The 20096-nt window shown below is 35.1% G+C and overlaps 1 protein-coding gene across 1 annotated transcript; it reads right to left on the reverse strand.

The window, feature by feature from the left end:
• Positions 1-1807: 1807 nt before the first annotated feature.
• LOC143545019 (uncharacterized) lies at positions 1808-4355 on the reverse strand. Its single transcript, XM_077036979.1, has 4 exons — positions 3395-4355; positions 2469-2826; positions 2026-2126; positions 1808-1941 (listed from the first exon to the last, which is right to left on the reverse strand). Exons 1-4 carry the CDS (start codon positions 4353-4355, stop codon positions 1808-1810), a joined length of 1554 nt encoding a protein of 517 aa, XP_076893094.1.
• Between the last annotated feature and the right edge of the window lie 15741 nt (positions 4356-20096).

The raw sequence follows: 20096 nt of genomic DNA on the forward strand, positions 1-20096 counted from the left end.
CCAGCTGTGAAATTAACTGCTTGAATTTAGGGTACTGGAATTTGGAATGTTTAGCGCCTCTTTATTTTTTATTTTTTTTAGAACTACCCGCCTTTTTTTTTTAAATAAAGGGTAAACTTAGAATGAATGTACGTGGTTTATTATTTTGAAATTAATCATATTTTTTTATATATTTATAAATATCTTGTCACATATGACACCAAACTAAGATTTATGATTTTTATTAAATTTGGAATGTATAATCATATTTAATATAGCATAAAATTTTCAATCTTTAAAATCATTAAAACTCTATCCATAATTATGAATTTTAAAAATGAATATCTCAAGGAAGTTTAAATTAGAAAATATGCTAATAGAAACTCGGGTAATTATGAGTGAGCATAAACCGAGTAAGACTCGCGAGACCCTGAACCGATGAAACCCAAATATTTACAATAAGGCTAGTTTCTGGATCCTGAGAATAACACTAAACGGGTCCGACTCGAGCATCACAGGTCTGACATGTTTGCTCACCCTTACATGTAATACACGATCCATAGAAAACTTTATTTCAATAACAATAAAAAAAGTTACATCAAATCATTAAAGTACAAAGCAAGCAAAGAGCACTACATTGGTCAACCTTGTGAAATATGGTTAAGTTTGACTTTTTATTGGTCAAACTTGGCATTTAGAAGGTTCAAATGATATGAATTTTATCTGGCCTGTTTAGAAAATATATGACAGTTACTTGCTCAATTTGAAATTTAAAATTGATAAACATAATATATTAGAATCAAAATAGCTAATTCACGTAAGTTTAGCACAATTACCTAAAAATGAAAATTAAAGTTTACATTCATACTAGCTTAAAGAAACATACATATAAATGAATTAAAAATAAACACAAACACATTCCATCCCTAAGCAAATGATGTCTTTATCGATCATTCCTGGGGAAAAAATGATATTAATAAATTGACTATATATTAAAATTTTTAATAAGAAGAGTACAGATAAATTTATATCAAACCTGTAAATCAGTTAGTTCAGTGTGGCTCGTCAATATATGTATATTCGTTGTGGTCAGATCGTAAATATGTAGCGGTGCCATCAGTTACATCATTCACCGGTTCATCAATACCAACAGAAAATGGCGGTAGGTCGTCAAACTGATCGTATTCTTCCTCGTCGACGACATTATCAACCCCAAGAATACATCGTTTACCATGTAAAACGACATCCCATTTTGGTTTGCTTGGGTCATTGACAAAAAACACTTGTGTTACTAGTTTTGCTAGAACAAATGGTTCAGATACATAGCCATTTGTATTAAGGTCGACAAGTGTAAAACCATAGTTGTCAACTTTAACACCTGTAGGGTTATTCACCCATTTACACTTGAACACGGGTATGGTGAAAGAAGAATAATCCAATTCCCATATTTCTTGTATGACACCGTAATATGAGTCTTTGGCGATTTTTAACATTGCATCATGATTCATCCTGCCGAACTGGGTCGATGTGGCAATTACTGTAGCTCCACTATTCTACATTGTACTTTTTCCATCTTGCTCTTTGGTGTAAAATGTATAACCGTTAATGTCGTACCCTTGGTAAGATGTTACTCTAATATCTGGACCCCGCCCCAACTTTTCCACTGTTATATCAACATCTTGGCCATTTGTCGTTACCTTGGTTCTCATCCAACTAGCAAACTCTTCGTTATGCTTGTTTTCATACCACAATGATGTCTTGCCCTGATATGTCGACCGTAATGTCTTCATGTGCTCGTGAACATAAGGGGCAATACATGTCATGTGTTTTAAGACAAATGTGCAAGTTGTAAAAGATTGTAAGTTGGGGTGATTATTTGCATATCGACACCTCCTTTCCCTTCAAGTCTACCCGAGTGACGAGATTGAGGAACCCCAATACTATTGACATCGTCCAAATAACCTGTCAATAAATCAAGTATAATTTATATGCAACAAAAATAATATATATAATTGTAATAAATTTTAAATGTTATGATATCATTACCAATGCAGAACTCTGTCACCTCTTCGGAAGTATATCCTTCAACAATGCTACCCTCGGGTCGATTACGGTTTCTTACATAAGCTTTTAAGAAACCCATATATCTTTCAAAAGGGTACATGTAGCGTAGAAATACAAGACCACAAGACTTAATTTCTCCTACGATATGAACTACTAGGTGAACCATCACATCAAAAAATGAAGGTGGAAAATACATCTCAAGTTCACATAGTGTCATGATAATTTCTTTTTGCAAACCATCCAGTGATTGTGGATCAATAACTTTCGAATGAATCGTGTTAAAAAACAAGCAAAGTTTTGTGATTGTATGCCGGATTTTATATGGTAACAATCCACGAATGGCAATAGGAATCATATGTGTCATCAAAACATGACAATCATGAGATTTCATACCAAGCAATTTATTGTCTTTCATCTAGACCAACCTTTTAATGTTTGCAGAATAATTAGAAGGAACTTTAATACCGTGTAAGCATTCGCAAAACATTCTTTTCTCTTTTTTTGACATAGTATAGCACGCCGGTGGCAAATTAAAACCGTTGTGTGCCGGAACAGGAGCAAGCTCTTCACGTATTCCCATTTCTTGCATGTCTCTACGGGCCTCTATCCCATCTTTAGTTTTGCCAGGAATGTTTAACAATAAGCCAATCAAGCTATCACATACATTTTTCTCGATATGCATAACATCTAGACAATGCCTAACTTGTAAATGCTCCCAATAAGGCAAATCCCAAAATATTGACTTTTTTTTCCAAATTCCTTTCTCAGCACGTGATCTTTTTCCTAAACATTTAGATTTTTAACTCGATCAAATGCATCAAATTGTCTTCTTACCTCTTCGTGCTCTGTTTTTCCATTAAACTCTCTTTTTTTATTTCGCTAATGGTGATTAGGCGGAAGGAATCTTCGATGCCCCAAATAAACGACTTTTCCACAATTTTTAACCGGATAGAACTTGTATCATCTTCATAAACAGGACAAGCTTTCTAACCTTTCGTACTGTATCCTGACAAATTACTATATGCTGGAAAATCGCTTATGGTGCAAAAGATCATGGCACGCAATATAAAATATTCTTTTTTATAAGAATCATACACATTAACACCTCAACTCCATAGTTTTTTAAGGTCATCTATCAATGGAGACAAATAAACATCAATGTCGTTACCAGGTTGTTTCGGATCCGCAATCAACAACGACATCATTATGTACTTCTTTTTCATGCATAACCAAGGTGGAAGATTATAGATGCAAAGAAGAACCGGCCACGTACTATGACCATTACTCATCTATCCGAAAGGGTTGATTCCGTCTGAGCTAAGTCCAAACCTTATGTTTCTAATCTCATTACCAAATTCTGGATACATATAATCAATATTTCTCCACTGAGGTGAATCCGCAACATGTCTTAGTTTTCCATCATTTATGCGGTCTTCTGAATGCCATCGCAGTAACTTTGCTTCTTTCTCATTTGCAAATAATCGTCCCAGCCTTGGTATAATTGGGACATACCACAACATTTTACCCGGTGGTCCATTTTTCGTCACATCATCGTCAACTTCATCTGTTTCGTTTTTACACTTATACCTAGATGCGCCACAGTTAAAACATTTATGGTCATTTTTGGACTCCTTTGTATACAACATACAATCATTTGGACATGCATGTATTCTTTTAACTTTCAATCCCATCGGACACATCAATTTTTTTGCTTGGTATAACGATACCGGTAACTCGTTACCTTCCGGAAGCATGTCATGCAAAAGCACTAACGTATCTGTGAAACTTTTATCACTCCATCCGTGTTTTGACTTTAAGGCAAACCACTTCAACACAGCACTAAGTTTTGAAAAATTCTTACAACCGGTATATAATGGTTTTTCTGAATCTTCAAAGAGGTGTTTTAATTTTTCTTGATTACCATCCTCAATATTAGTCTCTAAATCGTTATACATGTCATTAAAGTTGTCATTGCCGTCATTGAAAGCGTCATTTTCGTGATCAACACATTGTTCGTTGTTCTCTGTATTATCATTGTCTAAGTTGATCGACGATGTGCTACGATCATCAAGCGATTCCCCATGCTTTGACCAACAAGTATATCGAGGTCTAAAACCATGTTTCAACAAATGAAACTTTATTTCTTTGATATCATGTGTTTGGAAATTTTTACAGACTGCACAAGGACAAAAAGTTGATTGAGCTCCTACATTCACCCTGTGAGTTTCAGCTGCCTTAAGAAAACCTTGAACACCAATCATATATACTGCATCAGTAAGATCTCTTCTATACATCCAATCATCACGATCCATTTGGAAACTAAAATAAACAACAAAAAAAGATATGAATGAATACATCTAATGTAAAATGGTGGTCCAAGGCGGTGAATCTAGGAATAGCAATGAGTCGATTTTGTGACGAGTTTAGATATTCTCAACCCCATACCCGATTAGTGAAGCTCGTCCCAAACCTGTCGGGTATTTGTTGGGTAATTATCTGTCTGATATTGGGATTACCCACTGGTTTTGAGTATACTCGTTAAGTTATTAAAATACCCGTTTGTGTTATCAGGCTTTGAAAAAAATACAACCCATCAAATAATCATTTACATATCGTAAGTATTCGATTTTAGCGACATGTTATAACTCTTTAGTCCTTAGCAGGGATGAGAAAATTCGGCACCAGTACCGAACTGGTACCGATTTGGTACTGTCGGTACTGATCGGTACCAAAGTTTTGAGTTTCAGGATCGATACAGTACCGGTATTGTCACACCCCGACTAGCACAATGCGGAAGCGTAAAACGGGAATGTAACAGACACCTCTGATATCAACACATTGTTTATAAAGAAACATTACAAACTAATTTACAATATATTACATTTCTTTGTTCTATCGTTGTTTTCCAGTCTAGGTGATATAAACAAAACTAGTTCATTAACTATACATTCTTACTACTAACACCCTTGCTTCTATTCACATAGCATCGACCACACACTTCAGGCAAGTAACAGATCACCCAATCATTCCGATTTAGGTACACCTGAAAAGCAGTTTAAAACGGGTCAACTACTAGAGTTGGTGAGTTTCACGAGTTTCAAGAAAACAGTAATGAGTGTTCACAAGTCAACACTTGTAATCATGAAATAAGTATGTATGTATGTAAATGATGTATGTGATGTAATTATGCTAAGCTACAGTGAGGCCTGGACTGTTCGTGCTGCGTGCCTCCATTTCCCACGCTTAATCAACCACTGTGGCCCCTTTCCGTCCACAACATGCCCCGGTAGCTATGTCTAACACTACATAGCTGGTTCGTAAAAATTATGGTCGTGTGCAAACGGTTTGGGTGTCTCGGCAAACCGTGTCGGCTCCGTTTGGGTTTGTCAAACCAATAGTGCTATTCACAAGCCACCGGCTCGAAGTTAATCACTGTGATCGTGGGGACTTTCGTGTGTTAGCACTTAGATAATTCATCAATACATGTTTCAGGTATGTATATGTAATCAAACATGCTTTTCACCCCAAAAGTTCGTAAAACAGTTTAAAAGTGGGGTCATGAAACTCACGATTTAGTAGATAATCAGTACTGTATCAGCTCATGGTTTGTTCGGTCCGCTATCAGTAGTTCCTATAATCAATATTATAATAATATTAATATTTTAATATTATTATAATCTTAATACTAAACTGGGCTGTATAACTAATCTGGGTGTAGCTGGAACGCCCAGAAAGTGGCAATAGGCTTAGGTTGTGATGTTGTTCAATGTCTAATACTTAAAACTGAACTTGGCCTAGGTTCCCGTTTTCCCAGCTGGGCCAAGTTGTTCGTTTACGCGTTCAGAAAACAGTTATGGGAAAATAAGCTTGGGTAAATGTATTGGTTAATAAAATGATTAAATTATAAAGAAGGATCACATACTGGGGTCCCGGATTAGCCACGGGGCCCGTTTCCGTTTATTCAGTTTGATTTAAGAAGAAACGCGCACAATCCACCCGGATTGTCCAGGTTTCTCATAGAAAAGTTCGTTTTTACTTAATTAGTCCAAAATTATGATTTTTGATCACTCTTGGTGTTTTGATATTCCCGCAGGTTCGTTAGCGCGAACTTGCCGGTTTTTATAAAAACTGAATTTGTTTAATCTTCAAATTAGCATAATTAATTAACCATTAATCATTAATATATGAAAATCTAGTCACTTATCAATTAAAATTTGTAGATTTTTATAAAAATATTTCTGGAATTATTTACTGATTTATTAATTTATAAAAATTCATTTTATCAGCTATATTTCGCCTAAAAATCGTCCGTTTACCCCAAAAAAATTTCAAACATTCCACAAAATTTCCTGAATGCTCAATTCATGTTCCAAATCAACCTGTATCAATTTCATAATGTAAAAAGCTCGTGCGATATTCTTTTCTGCCCAAATTCGGCTATAAAAATTCACACGAACGCATATCCACAAAACACCTTTATACTCCTCCAAATGATCCCAAAATTCATATGTGATCAAAATACATCAAATCTGAGTTCCTAGAAAAAAATTCATAATTTTTGAAGTATTTTAACTATTTTTCCCAAATAAACGTCCCAATTTGGTAATAAATTCGCCAAATATTCTCAGATTGTCAAAAAATTACCAAATTTGAACAGAGACTTTTTGACATGGTCCCTGATGTCCCTACAAAATTTCAAGTCTAAAAATATGCACATCATAACCTTAACCTAAATAGCCCGTAAGCGAGTGTTTCGGCATTACCTTAGGGGGTTTGGCTCGTTTCCGACCTTTTAATCAAGTTTTCAGGTTCTTGTGCTTCTAAGCAAGCTAGGTACAAGTCCTATATCACAAACCAAGCAATATTTCATCAACATAACAGCCCTTAAGTTAGGGTTTCGGCTAGTGCACAAAAACTAACTTTTGAACCGTAAAAACGTCGTTTCAACCCTTTAATCCGTGTTTATGGCCAAAAAAATATCAAAACAGGTTCCTTACCACGTGTATGATCAAAACATGTTTATGGACCATTTTTAGGATTTTACACGGTTAGGAATAATTTTTAGTAACCAAGACATGTTTTTATGGTATTAAACAAGTTCAAAAGCTACTTATTTAAGCTCTTACCTTAGGTTTTCTTGCTGTTTTTGGCTGGAGAAGAAGTTGTATCCAGAGTTTTCAAGAAAATGAGGCCAAAATATCTTGTATCTAGTTTAAATATGAAAGAAACAAAAGGGGGGGGGGGGCTGCTGAATTGCGATCGGACCATCATGGGCCCATTTTGGGCCAAGTTTCTGATTTCTCAAGCCCAAACACGAAAAGCCCGGTCCAAATTTAGTTCGGGTTCGGTTTTTGGCGCGAAAAACTTATCGGGTGCGTTAAACAACGCGAAAACGAGTGTTTTTCGGCTAGTTTTGTGTAAAATTATAAAAACATACTATACGTTTGTAAAAATCAAAAATATTTTAACGGATCGCTTAAAACATTCCCACTAAGTGTTTTGTAAATCTTTTTCGGCTTAGCGGATGATACAATGCTTGGTTTGTAACTATCTTTCGCATTTAAATCTATAGCGGGTAGTTAAACGAACATGTTTTCGTTTAACTTGTTTGCTATCGAACTAAGGCCATAATACTAATATTTTAGCTTATAATAAACGTATATCACTTATAGATGGCCCCCCTGGATATCTGGGTCATAAACAGACCCGTTCGGTTAATCATTCGTTCGTTACGCAATAAGCCGTTAAACGCCTATTCGGTTTGTGAATACCAAGGTGTATCCGGCTTTGTCACGAATGTCACAGGTATTTCCTAAATTTTTACCTTCAACACCGGTACCGTACCGGTACCGAACCGAATATTTCGGTACCGATACCGGTACCAAGAACTTGTGATTTTTGGGATCGGTAATTTCGGTACTTATACGGTACCGAGCTCATCCATTGTACTTACCTAATTTACTATTATAGTGACTTATATACAACTAAGTAAATATAAACAAAATGATCCTAAGATCAATAATGAGTTAATGACCGGACCTATTAATTAATTTAGATTTTGATTTTAAGTGTATATACAGCAATCTCCTAAATCCTTAACAATCTACAAACTGATCAGCTATTATGTATGAAATAAAATTTTGCAAAGTGATCAATTACAAAACAAGTAATAAAGGCATTAAAATAAATAACATTAAATTAAAAAAGATACTCACCTGGGTTTTAGTTCTTTAATAAATAAATGATGATGGAAGATAGCAAAAAGGAAAGTGACGGCGCTGTGTGGGTAATTTAGGTTATAAGTGTTAATTATAACCTAGCTCTAGACGCGGTTTTACTAAAAACGAGGCTAAAAAAAGAGCCCCGTATCATTTGACGCAGTTTTGTAGCTTTAGACGCAGTTGTTTTACAAAAGTAGATTTTTGTGATATTATGAAACCTTTTTAGACACGGTTTTGAGTGTCAACCGCGTAAAAAAAGAAAACTCAACAGCGTCAAAAGTTCATTTTTCTATTAGTGATTTTAAAAATAATAAAATGGAAGGTTGTGAATTTATGCCAATTAAAAAAAAGAGAATACTAACATCGATTAATTCTAGTTAAGTTGGTAAGCAATTAACATTTTAAAAGTAAGTATTGAGTTCAATTTTCATTAACAACATATTTTTCATTTTATCATTCATGAAAGAAAAATTGTAAAAATCAAAACTTGTATACTTGGAGCCTATGTGAAGAGTCTAATTGAATGATAAATAGAAAATGATGTTAGCTTTAATATATATAGGTAGAGGTAGATAGTTCATATGATGTTTGTACTTTGGTAGAGTTCTTTTCTCATTGTTTTTATTTATTGTGTATGATGTTATGTGCAAATCCACATGCTAGTATTGTTCTTATTATTAATATAACAATCATTTCTCGTTCTTCATTCTGTATGAATGTGATCGTGTGTTTATTATCTTATGTTTTTGTATGTCGTGTGTTTTTTATCTTATGTTTCTGTATGGCGTGCGTTCCATATTTCTTAGTTTAAACTAGAAATTAGTTTAATTCAACACCATCAAAATCTCTAATTTTTTTTTTACTTTTCGCAATGTTTCATATTTCTTAGTTTAAAGTGCAAATTAGTTTAATTCAACACCATTAAAATCTCTATTTATTTATTTATTTATTTTTACTTTTCATAATCAAATAAGATGTATAATACTAATTAATGTTTCTCGTGGATACATCACTGTACTTATCCTAGCTAGATATGCTAATTGAGTTTTTGAATGACTTGACAACAATTATGAAATGACGCCGTTGTTGGGAGCTAGTGCGTTTAATATAACTTTGTTTGTTTGATTTTGTCTATTATTATTTGTTTAAAGTTCAAAAAAAAAAACTATTTTTAGTTAAAAAAAAACTATTTTTAGTTGATTTATATATTTGTCTTTTATCCTAGGTATTTTATTTTATTTTGTTTTGTAGTGTCTAGAATCTCGAGTTGTTTGATCTCATCTTGGAGAAAGTTAAGCATTCATGTATGTGTGGTGCTAGCCTACTTTACTCGTAATTGTGCCCAAATGTACATGTGTTGAAAACTAAGAAGATCAAATACATTCATTAAAATAAACGATCGAGGTTGGAAACATATTATGAGCCTAACCACTTTTCACCATTTTTTCACAGGCTCTCTCTCTTAGTCAACCCTTAATTTTTGTCAATAATATTCTATTTATTATTTTATTATTAGTTTCCTTATTTGTATTAAAGTTAGTTAGACTATCTTTGTATATGATTGATTTTGTGAATAGAATGAAGACATCGAGAATTATACCTTCTTTATGGTATCAGATCCTTAATCGATCTTTAGCCTGCCGACTTCGGTCTCTTTTCCACAGCTGACTTCGGTCTGTTTGTTCTTCCAACACCTACTGTCCTCCCTAAATCCTTCCATGGCCAACAACATGGACTCCCAAACTACCATCAAAAACAATTATTTTCACCCAGTCTATATAACATTTAACACGAACAACTCAGATGATCAATGGTACATGGATGTCACACCCCGACTAGCACAATGCGGAAGCGTAAAACGGGAATGTAACAGACACCTCTGATATCAACACATTGTTTATAAAGAAACATTACAAATTAATTTACAATATATTACATTTCTTTGTTCTATCGTTGTTTTCCAGTCTAGGTGATATAAACAAAACTAGTTCATTAACTATACATTCTTACTACTAACATCCTTGCCTCTATTCACATAGCATCAACCACACACTTCAGGTAAATAACAGGTCACCAAATTACTCCGATTTAGGTACACCTGAAAAACAGTTTAAAACGGGTCAACTACTAGAGTTGGTGAGTTTCACGAGTTTCAAGAAATCAGTAATGAGTACTCACAAGTCAACACTTGTAATCATGAAATAAGTATGTATGTATGTAAATGATGTATGTGATGTAATTATGCTAAGCTACAGTGAAGCCTGGACTGTTCGTGCTGCGTGCCTCCATTTCCCACTTTTAATCAACCACTATGGCCCCTTTCCGCCCACAACATGCCCCGGTAGCTATGTCTAACACTACATAGCTGGTTCGTAAAATTTATGGTCGTGTGCAAACGGTTTTGGTGTCTCGGCAAACCGTGCCAGCTCCGTTTGGGTTTGTCAAACCAATAGTACTATTCACAAGCCACCGGCTCGAAGTTAATCACTGCGATCGTAGGGACTTTCGTGTGTTAGCACTTAGATAATTCACAAAATCACATGTTTCAGATAAGTACATAGATATAAGCAAACATGTTTTTCACCCCAAAAGTTCGTAAAACAGTTTAAAAGTGGGGTCATGAAACTCACGGTTTAGTAGATAATCAGTACTGTATCAGCTCGTGGTTTGTTCGGTCCGCTATTAGTAGTTCATATAATCAATATTATAATAATATTAATATTTTAATATTATTATAATCTCAATACTAAATTGGGCTGTATAACTAATCTGGATATAGCTGGAACGCCCAGAAAGTGGCAATAGGCTTAGGTTGTGATGTTGTTCAATGTCTAATACTTAAAACTGAACTTGGCTCAGATTCCCGTTTTCCCAGCTGGGCCAAATTGTTCGTTTACGCGTTCAGAAAACAGTTATGGGAAAATAAGCTTGGGTAAATGTATTGGTTAATAAAATGATTAAGTTATAAAGAAAGATCACATACTGGGGTCCCGGATTAGCTATGGGGCCCGTTTCCGTTTATTCAGTTTTATTTGAGAAGAAACGCGCACAATCCACCCGGATTGTCCAGGTTTCACATAGAAAAGTTCGTTTTTACTTAATTAATCCAAAAATATGATTTTTGATCACTCTTGGTGTTTTGATATTCCCGCAGGTTCGTTAGACGCGAACTTGCCGGTTGTTATAAAAACTGAATTTATTTAATATTCAAATTAGCATAATTAATTAACCGTTAATCATTAAATTATGAAAATTTAGCCACTTATCAATTAAAATATGTAGATTTTTATAAAAATATTTCTGGAATTATTTACTGATTTATTAATTTATAAAAATTCATTTTATCAGCTATATTTCGCCCGAAAATCGTCCGTTTATCCCAAAAAATTTCCAAAAAATTCCTGAATGCTCAAATCATGTCCCAAATCAACCTGTATCAATTCCAGAATGTAAAAAGTTCGTGCGATATTCTTTTCGGCCCAAATTCGGCTATAAAAATTCACACGAACGTAAATAAATAAAACACCTTTAAACTTCTCCAAATGATCCCAAAATTCATATGTGGTCAAAATACATCAAATCTGAGTTCCCAGAAAATTTTCATAATTTTTGAAGTATTTTAGCTATTTTTCCCAAATAAACGTCCCAATTCGGTAATAAATTCGCCAAATATTCTCGGATGGTTGAAAAATTACCAAATTTGAACAGGGACTCATTGACATGGTCCCTAATGTCCCTGAAAAATTTCAAGTCCTAAAAATATGCACATCACAACCTTAACTTAAATAGCCCGTAAGCGAGTGTTTCGGCATTACCTTTGCGGGTTTGGCTCGTTTCCGACGTTTTAATCAAGTTTTCAGGTTCTTGTGCTTCTAAGCAAGCTAGGAACAAGTCCTATATCACAAACCAAGCAATATTTCATCAACATAACAGCCCTTAAGTTAGGGTTTCGGCTAGTGTACAAAAACGAACTTTTGAACCGTAAAAACGCCGTTTCAACCCTTTAATCCGTGTTTATGGCCAAAAAAAACTATCAAAACAGGTTCCTTACCATGTGTATGATCAAAACATGTTTATGGACCATCTTTAGGATTTTTACACGGTTAGGAATGATTTTTAGTAACCATGACATGTTTTTATGGTATTAAACAAGTGTAAAAGTAGCTTATTTAAGTTGTTTACCTTAGGGTTTCTTGAGTTTTTGGCTGGAGAAGAAGTTTATGTCCAGAATTTTCAAGAAATAATGTTGAAAATATCTTGTATCTAGTTTAAATGTGAAAGAAAAAAAAAAGGGGGGGGGGGGCTGCTGCTGTGATCGGAGGTCCATGGGCCCATTTTGGCCCAAGTTTCTGATTTCTCAAGCCCAAATACGAAAAGCCTGGTCCAAATTTAGTTCGGGTTCAGTTTTTGGCGCGAAAAACTTATCGGGTGCGACAAACAGCGTGAAAACAAGTGTTTTTCGGCTAGTTTTGTGTAAAATTATAAAAGCATACTATATGTTCGTAAAAATCAAAAATATTTTCACGGATCACTTAAAACGTTTCAAATAAGTGTTTGGTAAGTCTTTTTCGGCTTAACGGATGATACAATGCTTGGTTTGTAACTATCTTTCGCGTTTAAATCTATAGCGGGCGGTTAAACGAGCGTGTTTTCGTTTAACTTGTTTGCTATCAAACTAAGACCATATTTCTAATATTTTAGCTTGTATAGATCGTATATCACTTATAGATGGCCCCCAGAGATATCTGGGTTATAACCCGACCCTTTCGGTTAATCGTTCGTTTGTTACGCAACAGGCGTTTATTTGCTTAATCGGTAAATACATACTGAGGTGTACCTTGTTTTGGCTCAAATGTCACAATGGACACCGGTGCCACTTCACACATCATGAGTGACCAAGGTAAATATAATTCCTCTTTGTTATCTAGTTCATTAACCTCTATGCTTGTTGGAAATGGACAAAGCATTCCAATCATCGGATCGGGTAATAGCACAATCCCCACTTCCACCAAACCACTATACCTGAAAAACGTCCTTTATACCCCCAATATCATTAAAAATTTACTTTCAGTTAGTCAGTTCAACGTTGATAATTGGACCTATATTGAATTTGATCCATTTGGATTTTCTGTGAAAGATTTTACGAATGGGGAGATCCTTTCGAGGTATGACAGTGATAGCCACCTCTACCCAGTGTTTTGAAACCCGGACCGGTCCGACCGGGACCCAATACCTATACCAGGCCGGGTCATGGTATTTGGGTCGTTTTCTAAAAACCCGGCCGGTTTTTGCAGGTGGCGGTCGGCCCAGACCCGGTGACCCGGTGGGTGAACCGGTAAATGCTCTTTTCTTTTTAATTTTTAATCAAAAAAGAAATAGAAACCGTCTTCACAGCTCTCTGCCTTCGATCCCATATCACTTCGCCGCTAACAATCTGATTTAGAGTAATTTCCGGCGAGATTCAGAGCATTTTCCGGCGGGCTCAGAGTAACTTCCGGTCATATTCGAAGCATTTTTCGGTGATTCAAACTAAGAAAATTAATTGTGATGAAGATAACAAATGGTCTATCAATTAAAGCGGCGGCTTGAAGTGTATAATTAGGGATTTAGGGTTTGAAGTTGAGAGAAGATGAGGGATTTAGGGATTATATTTGCATTCTGCACGTTTATGCTTAGATGTTTAGTTATTTACCCTTTTTTATGATAAGGTACACTTTTAACCATACAAGTTATAGTTATTTAAAGTTAACCCTTAACTTGTTGTAATGTATCTAGTTGTTTTATTTTCTTGTTTTTAAGTTTTATTCTTTTTACCTTACAAGTTATAGTTAAACACGTCTATTTCAAAAAAAAAATTTACATCAATGTTTTAAGACTAAGATTGTGATGTGTATTTTAAAATTTTCGATTATAATTTATGTTATTTGAAGTTCCATAAGTATTGGTTATCTTTTATTATATATATATGACATTATCCGGGTCAAACACCGGTTCGCTCTCCCGGGTCGGTCCGACCTTTGACCCAGTAAGACGCCCGGGTAGACGTCGGTCCGGGTCTGAAAACATTGCCTCTACCCGCTCACAAACTCTACCGCTTCCGCATTTCATTTTTCACATGATCAAGATTTTTGGCATAATCGTCTTGGGCATCCTGGACTATCTGTTTTTAATTCTCTTATTTCAAATAATTTTATTTCTTGTAATAAACGTGGTCGTGAACTTGTTTGTCAGTCTTGCCAGCTCGCGAAGAGTAAGCACTTACCTTTTACTTTATCATTATCGCAAACATTATTACCCTTTGATATAATTCATTATAAATTATGGACCTCCCCTGTTCCTAGCAAATCGGGATATATATATTACATGGTCTTAGTTGATGACAAGACACAATATACTTGGATTTTTCCCTTAAAATTTAAATCTGAGATTTTTGAAAAATTTGCCAAGTTTCACAAGTATATCCTTACCTAATTTCAGGTTCACGTAAAATCTTTTCAATGTGATTTAGGGGGTGAATTTGATAACAACCATTTCAAAAACCTAGCTAGCAACCAAGGCTTACAATTCTTCTTTTCATGCCCTCAAACTTCCCAACAAAACGGAAAATCGGAACGCATGATTCGCCGGTTAATTGAAATCATGCTCACTCTCCTAACCCATGCGTCTCTACCTCAAAATTTTTGGGTAGAAGCACTTCATGTCGCCACCTACCTACACAACATCTTACCAACCAAACTTCTAAATTTCCACTCCCCCATGGCCACTTTATATCAAAGACATCCACGTATGATCATTTACGTGTCTTTGGATGCGCTTGCTACCCAAATGCTTTAGCTACACGACCACACAAACTTAGCCCACGCTCGTCTTTGTGTGTCTTTCTCGGATACCCAGCTAATTTTCAAGGATATCAATGCCTTGAACTCTCAACGGGCAAAGTTATCTTGTCTCGTCACTTCATTTTTAATGAGACCAATTTCCCATTCAAAACCATTTCAGCTCTTAAACCCCTAATTATTCATTCCTTGATGTTGAGCCTTCTCCACTTATTTTTTAGCAGGCCACGCCAACAACCACAGCCCAACACCATAATCCCACACCCCAAACTTCAACTACTCAATACCCATCTTCAAATATTGGTTCCTACACTACAACTCACTCCATGCCTCCACCCATCCCACCTAATATCATCCCATCATGTGCACCACATATTCCTACCACCCACCCATCACCTGCCACAAATGAACACAGCACTTCTCCTTTTGACCAACAAATACACGATCCACCATCACCCATACCACCCACATCGACTCACCCCATGACCACTCGGCTATGTGCTGGAATCACAAAACCAAAAATACAACTCAATCTCCACACAAACTCCATATCACCATTACCAACATCTCACGTAGCCGCTTTAACCGATCCGAATTGCACAACTGCCATGAACGATGAGTATAGTGTGTTGATGAGCAATAACACTTGAGAATTATTTCCGCGACCACCCGAGGCTCATGTCATCCGATGTATGTGGATTTTTCGCCACAAGTTTAACGAAAGCGGTCAACTCCAAAGGTACAAAGCACGCCTAGTGGTAAATGGAAACTCTCAACAAATGGGAATAGACTGTGATGAAACGTTCATTCCGGTTATCAAACCAACAACTATTCGCACGGTACTCAGTTTGGCAACATCCCGATCTTGGCCAATCCATCAATTGGATGTCAAGAATGCGTTTTTACATGGTGATCTCAAAGAAACACTTTACATGTTTCAACCACCGGGGTTTAAGGATGCTCAACACCCAACATATGTTTGCAAATTAAGAAAATCTTTGTACGGTTTAAAACAAGCACCTCGTGCCTGGTTCCAACGGTTTTCCACGTACATTCTTAAATGTGGCTTCAAGAGTGCCGTATCAGACTCATCATTATTTATCTACAAAAAGGGGCGAACACAATGGCATACCTTTTACTTTATGTCGATGACATAATCCTTACCGCATCTAATTCTGCTCTTCTACAACATGTTGTTAACTCTCTTTCAAAGGAATTCGCTATGTCCAATCTTGGCAAGCTCCATCACTTCTTGGGCATATCGGTCAAGCATCAACATGGGGGCTTATTTTTGTCCCAAGAGACATACGCGGAGGACATTTTGGCAAGGGCAAATATGACTAGCTGTAAACCCGCTGCCACATCGGTTGAAACCTCGTCTAAGCTAAGTGCCAACTCAGGTCCACCAGTTGAAGATGCAACCCTCTATCGAAGCCTTGCCGGCACACTTCAATATCTCACCTTCACTCAACCAGGTATCTCGTATGCAGTACAACAAATTTGCCTCTTCATGCATGCACCACGTGAACCACATTTTCAATTTCTTAAATGTGTTCTTCGTTACATTCGAGGTACCACTTCACACGGGTTACACATCAACCCCTCCCAATCCACGTCTCTCACGACATACTCAGATACGGATTGGGGAGGTTGTCCCGACTCGCGAAGATCTACGTCGGGTTATTGTATTTTTCTAGGCACTAATTTGATCTCATGGTCATCTAAACGTCAAGCAACTATCTCTCGATCAAGTGCCGAGGCAGAATACCGTGGGGTTGCGAATGCAGTTGCCAAAACGAGTTGGCTACGGAACCTTCTTCTTGAATTATTTGTTTCTACTCGTCAGGCCACGATTGTTTATTGTGATAATTTATCCGTTGTCTACCTATCCGAGAATTCGGTACAACACCAAAGAACCAAGCATATTGAAATTGACATACACTTTGTTTGTGACAAGGTCCGGGTTGGTGATATCCGAGTTCTACACATCCCAGCTGACTATCAGTATGCAGATATTTTCACGAAAGGATTGCCACGTCCGCTTTTTTCTAAGTTTAAGTCCAGTCTTTGCGTTCGTGGACCTACCGCTAAGACTGAGGGGGTGTCTTAGTCAACCCTTAATTTTGTCAATAATATTGTATTTATTATTTTATTATTAGTTTCCTTATTTGCATTAAAGTTAGTTAGACTATCTTTGTATATAATTGATTTTGTGAATAGAAAGAAGACATCGAGAATTATACCTTCTTTACTCTCGTCCACGTCAGAGCCACATCATTTCATCCCACAACCATCTGAAACCCTTGCAACTATCCCAATCCATTTTTTTAAATAAACAAAACAAAAAAAGAAAAGAAAAGGAAGAAAGAACGAGATGAAGATTGGCAAGTACTAAGCTCATAGGGAGGTTTTTGTTCAGTACCAAGGAGGACGGGGTGGTGTTCCCAAACCTCCTATTCGGTATCGATTTGGTCCCGATGATGTGCTAAATATGGTCTATTAAAACTTAACCTAATCTAGACACTCTAGTTTTAAATTTATAAACCTAGACTCTCCTAATGCTAGACCACAGAATGGCAAGTGTACAAATCAGATATAGTAAAGCCTAATGAAGTCCGGATATCGAACCCAAAGAACAAAAGCCACACCTAACTAGCCACTCTTGCGTTGCCTTGTGACCTCTGTTCTTCGACACCTCATGAAGGGACAGCTGGAGTACGTTTCCCAGTTAATTTTCTCCCCCTTCCACCTAAAATCCTCTCTTGACCTCATAAATCTTGATCCAAATCTAGCCCGTTTACTCGTTTCATTGCAAATGTGGAAATCTTTTGAACTTCAATTTGTTTTATTGCAAGTCCAACGAGAAGGCATATATTTTTATTTTTCTACACTTGTCATTTTATTTATTTATTTATCTCTATACCTTATCGTCAATAATATTAATTACTTCTACTAAAACCATAAACATTCATATAGATAATTAACATGAGACCTGATCAAATTTTTGAACTCATTTTTACTTGAAACATTTAAACATCAGAATATGAACTAGTTGAGAGTAGTATTCAATAAAAGCAAACCCAAAAACTATTAAAAATTTAGGAGATACAAATATTATATATAATTAGACTATATCAGCCGTGCCCACTCCATACACCATAAGGCATAGATCTTGTAACAGCCAGAGCTTATGCTTATTTTAATTAAATGAGTCACGTTCAACCTGATGAGATGAATTTGACTCATTTACTGACATCAGAATTGATCTCCTTTTAGTGTTATACTATGTTAGAGCCCGTGTTACACACGGATAAAAAAAATTAATAAAATTATTTGTCGATAGTAATCTTAATGATCATAATAATAACGATAACGATAATAATATTTGAACACAATTTCAAATGTACATGGAACAAAATATATTTATTTGTCGGTGTTCATAGGCCATTTAAACCGCCAAATCAATAATATGTTTGTTTTCATATTGAACAATTTTGAACTAATACTAGTAGTTAAACAATAAAAAGCGTCTTGAATAATGTTTATTTGGAAGCACCACATGTAGAAAAGAACAAGAAAGAAAACAACTTTAAAACAAATTATTTTTAATAATATGAAATATCAAGTGTGTTCTTCTTTACATCAATGGAAACACCATTTAATATTTATGAAACCTCCATACCTTAGAATCCATCATATGTTTAAGTAAGTATAATTAGTAGTTTGGAATTATTAATATTTATGAAAACTCCATTGTGTGTTTGTTTGTTTGTTTTTTTACCTATCTCAAGTTGAAACTGTTGTTCTTGAAAACTTTAGAAACATGTCCAATTAAATCTACAAAGGCAAATAAAATTTAAAAAACCATAAATATTTCACCATTCATTCTAAAGAAAAATAAATATGAATGAGTATTTTCTAAAAAAAAAAGGGGGAATATACCTATGGTGGAGTTCAAACTGATCTCTTTGTCTATCATCGAACGAAGTGAAGTGAACTGGAAACCAAAAACCCGACCATGAAATTGATTGTATGGATTGACATGTGTGTTTTGATTCAAGACTAACTTTTTTATACAATTAATAATCTTGTACTTAGAACCATTTACTCCAAGGCTAGGATTCAAAATTGCCAAAGTTGCGTTTTCAATCAAAACACGTATGAAAGGGAAAATATTATGTTTGAAAACAGTAGCCTGGCCCTGAATGTGATTTTCATAAAATGACAAAATACGAATAAGAAACCATTTATAAATAATTGAACGTTGTACTAAATATTATATAATCATAAAAACAAAGATTGATGATCTGACTAATTCATCCATTATCGTCATCTCAATTAAGTAATCCTCATTGGAATTTCTATTCTCCTTCACAGACCAAACTTTTAAAACCCTAACCTTTACGGCACATGGAAAGGTTTTGAGAACATCAAATTCAGTACGCATGATGAAAGTTGAACCTCCATTGAACTCTGAAAGTAATAAAACAATTAAACAACATTAATTGTGTACAAAACATTTAATTGTGAAGGTAAGATATGTTAACTTAATAAATACTAGGATCGAGTCTGTGTGATACACGGATGGTTAAAAAGTTAAATTTAATAATATATATATATATATATATATATATATATATATTCTAATAAAGTAAAATAAATGTGAATACTTGTCATGTTTTGTTTAATTCTCATAATTTTTCCCCTCCAAAACTAATATACCCTAATATATGTAATAAATCAAGAATTATTCACTTTCCTTTTACACTATATTTATATAATATGTATATATTTTTATAAATATAAATATTAACATATTATTTTACTATATATTCAAAATACTTGTTGAATTCCAAAAATCAACAACAAATCATGTTTCTCAAATGAAAATTGTTTCGGGTTTTTTTGTGGAACTTAAATTTGATTTTATGGGTCAAAAGTTGGTAAATAGATTGTTTCGTACAAGTTAACTACATTTTGGTCAAAATTTGTTAGG

The sequence above is a fragment of the Bidens hawaiensis genome, unplaced genomic scaffold, assembly GCF_021521415.1.
Source record: "Bidens hawaiensis isolate Kalapana, Puna unplaced genomic scaffold, B.hawaiensis_p1.1 tig00013806_1, whole genome shotgun sequence".
Lineage (NCBI taxonomy): Eukaryota > Viridiplantae > Streptophyta > Magnoliopsida > Asterales > Asteraceae > Bidens > Bidens hawaiensis.

Excerpts from the sequence above, each read along its gene's own strand:
- LOC143545019 (XM_077036979.1), bottom strand. The coding sequence starts at position 4,355 with ATGGATCGTGATGATTGGATGTATAGAAGAGATCTTACTGATGCAGTA. Across the intron at positions 2,827-3,394 it reads TTATATGTATCCAGAATTTG|GAAAAAGATCACGTGCTGAG; the intron begins GTAATGAGATTA and ends CTAAATGTTTAG. Across the intron at positions 1,942-2,025 it reads GGTGACAGAGTTCTGCATTG|GTTATTTGGACGATGTCAAT; the intron begins GTAATGATATCA and ends ATTTATTGACAG.